This window comes from Oncorhynchus kisutch, linkage group LG18 (genome assembly GCF_002021735.2).
Source record: "Oncorhynchus kisutch isolate 150728-3 linkage group LG18, Okis_V2, whole genome shotgun sequence".
Classification (NCBI taxonomy): Eukaryota; Metazoa; Chordata; class Actinopteri; order Salmoniformes; family Salmonidae; genus Oncorhynchus; species Oncorhynchus kisutch.
Genome location: NC_034191.2, coordinates 81,966,428 through 81,972,045, shown reverse-complemented (window position 1 = coordinate 81,972,045; position 5,618 = coordinate 81,966,428). Strand labels below are relative to the sequence as shown.

At 41.5% G+C, this 5,618-nt stretch overlaps 1 protein-coding gene across 1 annotated transcript in view; it reads right to left on the bottom strand.

The window, feature by feature from the left end:
• Positions 1-1,259: 1,259 nt before the first annotated feature.
• Positions 1,260-5,618, bottom strand: part of LOC109885372 (peptidase inhibitor 15-A) — a 9,438-nt gene continuing 5,079 nt past the window's right edge. Inside the window, exons 4-6 of the mRNA XM_020477222.2 lie at positions 5,078-5,210; positions 4,097-4,212; positions 1,260-3,309 (exon numbers count right to left, since the gene is read on the bottom strand). Coding sequence (XP_020332811.1) covers positions 3,174-3,309; positions 4,097-4,212; positions 5,078-5,210 — 385 coding nt within the window. The 3' untranslated portion in view covers positions 1,260-3,173. The remainder of the gene's footprint in view (positions 3,310-4,096; positions 4,213-5,077; positions 5,211-5,618) is intronic.

The following is a 5,618-nucleotide window of genomic DNA, read 5'->3' as shown; positions in this document are numbered from 1 at the left end:
ATTACCATACCAACCACTCTACATTACCATACCAACCACTGTTAATTACCATACCAACCACTCTACAATACTATACCAACCACTGTTAATTACCATACCAACCACTCTATAATACCATACCAACCACTCTACAATACCATACCAACCACACTACAATACCATACCAACTACTGTTAATTACCATACCAACCACACTACATTACCATACCAACCACACTAAATGATCACACCAACCACCCTACATTACCATACCAACCACTGTTAATTACCATACCAACCACTCTACAATACTATACCAACCACTGTTAATTACCATACCAACCACTCTACAATACCATACCAACCACTGTTAATTACCATACCAACCACTCTACAATACCATACCAACCACTGTTAATTACCATACCAACCACTCTACATTACCATACCAACCACACTAAATGACCACACCAACCACTCTACATTACCATACCAACCACTGTTAATTACCATACCAACCACTCTACATTACCATACCAACCACTGTTAATTACCATACCAACCACTCTACATTACCATACCAACCACTCTACATTACCGTACCAGCCACTCTACACTACCATACCAAGCACTTTTAATTACCATACCAACCACTCTACATTACCATACCAACCACATAAATGACCACTTCAACCACTCTACATTACCATACCAACCACTCTACAATACCATACCAACCACACTAAATGATCACACCAACCACTCTACATTACCATACCAACCACTCTACATTACCATACCAACCACTGTTAATTACCATACCAACCACACTACATTACCCAACCAACCAACCACATTACATTACCATACCAACCACTCTACATTACCATACCAACCACTCTACATTACCATACCAACCGCTCTACACTACCATACCAAGCCCTTTTAATTACCATACCAACCACTCTACATTACCATACCAACCACATAAATGACCACCTCAACCACTCTACATTACCATACCAACCACTCTACAATACCATACCAACCACACTAAATGATCACACCAACCACTCTACATTACCATACCAACCACTCTACATTACCATACCAACCACTGTTAATTACCATACCAACCACCCTACATTACCATACCAACCACATTACAATACCATACCAACCACATTACAATACCATACCAACCACATTACATTACCATACCGACCACACTACATTAAAACACATGAGATGATCTTAATGAAAACCAGTATGCACGGACATAATTCCTTTACATATTTATTTACAGTTCATTTTTACAACAAAAAAAAAACTCCTTCAATTAAATACTTATGCCGTATAAAAAGAATAACTTTCAGTATGAATGTAGTATAAGGATATTAATAGTCAGAGTGTGAGTGTTTATCTATATACATACAGTTGGTGAACACTTATTAAGGAAGACATGAAGATGTCTACTGAACACAGTATGCCAACAGTATCATGCCATACGCCCAAACACATTGGTAGTCCAATCTGTCGTGGTATACACACTTCATTGAACCTACTGTATAAAATGCTAGAGAATGATGTGTGGAATGTATCGTGCTCTGTGTGTTTAGCACCATTGAGAGCTGAATAGTGCTCTGTGTTTTTAGCTTCATTGAGAGCTGAATAGTGCTCTGTGTGTTTAGCTTCATTGAGAGCTAAATAGTGCTCTGTGTGTTTAGCACCATTGAGAGCTGAATAGTGCTCTGTGTGTTCAGCACCATTGAGAGCTGAATAGTGCTCTGTGTGTTCAGCACCATTGAAAGCTGAATAGTGCTCTGTGTGTTTTTAGCACCATTGAGAGCTGAATAGTGCTCTGTGTGTTCAGCACCATTGAGAGCTGAATAGTGCTCTGTGTGTTTAGCTTCATTGAGAGCTGAATAGTGTTCTGTGTGTTTTAGCACCATTGAGAGCTGAATAGTGCTCTGTGTGTTCAGCACCATTGAGAGCTGAATAGTGCTCTGTGTGTTCAGCACCATTGAGAGCTGAATAGTGCTCTGTGTGTTCAGCACCATTGAAAGCTGAATAGTGCTCTGTGTGTTTTTAGCACCATTGAGAGCTGAATAGTGCTCGGTGTGTTCAGCACCATTGAGAGCTGAATAGTGCTCTGTGTGTTCAGCACCATTGAGAGCTGAATAGTGCTCTGTGTGTTCAGCACCATTTAATTGATTTGAAATTAGCGGCCAGCACTGTGTTACTTTGTTTTTACCTCAGACGTCAAAATGCATCTGAACCACATACTACGCCTGGAAGTGGAGGTGTCATAAAACTACCAAACGTAAACATCCCTGGACACACCTTGCAGGTTAGGAGACAGCGTAGCATTTTCTAGCAAATATATTTACAGTGGCTAATTAATGATAAATAAGTGAATTGTTTTGCTCCACAAGTTAGCCAAGATAATTAGCTAGCCAGCTAAAATTGTTTACAGTTAGTTAGCAATCACTTTTTTTTTTGCTAGCGTTGCCGTGTCAATAACCTCCAGAAATGACAAGGTGTCTCCAGTTGTTTCCATTGGACCATTGTGAGGCGGTGTGTCCATGAGTATCCACTTCCACTTCCTATGGCCAATGGTAAACCATAATACTGTAATACTGAAACCGTATCTGCACCATATCTGTTATTAAACAGCGTTCCCAAGATAAATTATCTTCCTATCAATCAATCAATCAATCTAATTCATCATAGGAAAATCATATAAAAACACAAGTTCTAGTTACAACGTAAAACATTAATATACATTCTATGTACACATAATTATATTTAAAAAAATGTGCTGCCTTCCAACGTAAATACGCCCATATCTATACAAAAATAGCATGTTTTCAGGACTGTTGTACATATCCTTCAGGGGGGAAAGTCTCTGTGTTTGGGGTCGGGGGGTCAAGATGTTAGCTTGGTGTTAGTCTTCGTCCCAAATGGCACCCTATTCCCTATGTAGTGCACTACTTTAGACCAGGGCTGGCCCCCTATCCCCTATGTAGTGCACTACTTTAGACCAGGGCTGGCCCCCTATCCCCTATGTAGTGCACTACTTTAGACCAGGGCTGGCCCCCTATCCACCATATGTAGTGCACTACTTTAGACCAGGGCCCATAGGGCTACATAGAGATTAGGCTGTGATTTGGGACGCAGCCTGGACAGAGACTCTATTTGAACCACTGCAGATAGTTTGTGTTGAGGGCTGGGAAGCACATGTTGTTGGAACAGGAGCCTCCGTAGCTCGGGGGACAGGCGGAACACGGGATGCCTACTTTGTAGGGTGCCTCTCCGATCCAGTTCCCTCTGGAAAACACAAGACAGACAGACACAGAGTTAATATTGGTACATAGTGGTCTGTAGGTTAGGGTTAGCATAAACGCTACATAACTAGCGGATAACTATCTTATAGAGGAATGTAATTAGGGTATGGATAAGCTAGCCAATAACAGAGTGTGGATGATGTCATTTTCAGTAAGACTGTCAGTAGCTACGTTGATAGTGGGCACCATTGTACCTGTGGGGGAACGTATTTATCTCGAGTAAAAAGGAATCATTGCTAAAACTGCTGCTTAGTCACCAACATTATACCGTGTGGAAGCCATATTCTCCATTAGTGAGTTAAAACAGGTCACCACAGTGCTGGTTGTATTATCCCCCAGCCAAAAGAGAAGAAAAGGACTGAGTCACAAGTCGCCCAATGGTTACGAAACGGCCGCCTTTGATTCCTGGAATTAAGGAATTAATTATTCTGTAATTCTGGTGAGGCTGTGGAGCATTTGGAATGTAGCTGGTACCTGTAGGTACATGGCCTTGTGTGCGGTATGTCTGAGTCGCTAGGCAACCACAGCAACATGGCGGCCAACGCATTAATCCGCGTGTTTGCTAAAGCTCCAATGGATGGAGACGAACCACACTGTTGCCAACAGCGGGTTGAGCATCGGCATGCTCGGAAACTAAGGTACAGTACGCCATTGTTAAAGACAATAGGACAACAGAAAACAAATACCTTTTCTCAAAGATACCGTGTTCCTTATTCCTGAAATGTCAAAGGGGTGACGATAGAATGAGAATATTAATTCTGTCTACTTACTTGGATGAATAGTTGCACACTAAGTATGTTGTCCGTTTCCACACGTTCCCCCACACGTTCATATTGTGACATGTATGTACAGCACATCCGACTCTGTTTGTTGTGGCCCAAACCATCTGTAAAGTAAGAGACACCACAGTAGGGATCATCATTATGTAAAGATCATTTAAAACAGTTACATAGGCCCAGTGCAGTCAGAAAACGGGATTTTCCTGTGTCTTATATATATATATATATGATGTTGGAATAATACTGAGAATTTGTTAAAATCATGATGATGCTCTTTTAGTATAAGAGCTGTTTGAAAAGACCGCCTGAAATTTCAGTGTGTTTTGGTGGGTGGAGTTTTGGCTTTCCACTGTGACATCACCAGGAGGTAAATTAGTTAATAGACCAATGAGAAAGAGAGTTCCAAACCTCTCTGCCAATAACAGCTCATTTTTCGGTTTTCCACTCACAGACAGTCCAAGCAAAATTCTTGCTTGAGAAATTGTCCTTCGCTAAGCTATTTTTATTTATTTTTGACCATTTAAATTGAAAACAAACACGGTAAGGTAAACCAGAAATTATTTATTTGATATTGAGATAAAAAAACATCTGCATTGGACCTTTTAAAATAATAATCTTTATTTAACTAGGTAAATCAGATAAGAACAAATTCTTATTGTCAATGATGGCCTAGGAACAGTGGGTTAACTGCCTGTTCAGAGGCAGAACTACAGATTTGTACCTTGTCAGCTCAGGGGTTTGAACTTGCAACCTTCCGGTTAATAGTCCAACGCTCTAACCACTAGGCTACCCTGCTGCCCCGACAGTCGCAGTTGCAAAAGAGGTTAAATACCTGGTTAAATAAAGGTGAAATAAAATAAATAAAGAGATGCACGAGTGACACAAACATTAATATCAATCGAAGATTGACCGCATTGGGTTAAACCAAGTTATGACTCCACCCAGAATGACAAGGTCCTTGTGCCTTCCTACCTGTGTATAATGTGTACACATGGGTCCGTAGCATTTCAGGGGGCACCTGGGGTTGCAGTCCTGGGGGTAAGGGAACACATAGTCCTTCACTTCATCATGCCAGGGCTTCACTAACTGGAGAATAGAGCGGTAGCTGAGGACAGACACACACAGACGCTCAGATGAGTACAGAGAGTAGATCCATAACTAAAAAAGTTATTATTTCTAATTGGTGGCAAAAGGTACGAGTCAAAGACTAAGGCAATGTTTCCCCAACGTCAGGTCATTCACTAAGCCAGGGGCCGGTCTTGTGGGTCGCAGCTGGAGACATGCTCCATGTCCCAAATGGCATTCTATTCCCTATTCACCTCCCCTTGTAGCTCTGGTCAAACGTAGGACACTACATAATGAATAGGGGCATTTAGGAAGCAGACTGGGTCAGGACATTTAGGAAGCAGACTGGGTCAGGACATTTAGGAAGCAGACTGGGTCATGACATTTAGGAAGCAGGCTGGAGACAGTTCCAGGACCAGTTTCCCCTCCCCCAGATCCTGAACACCAA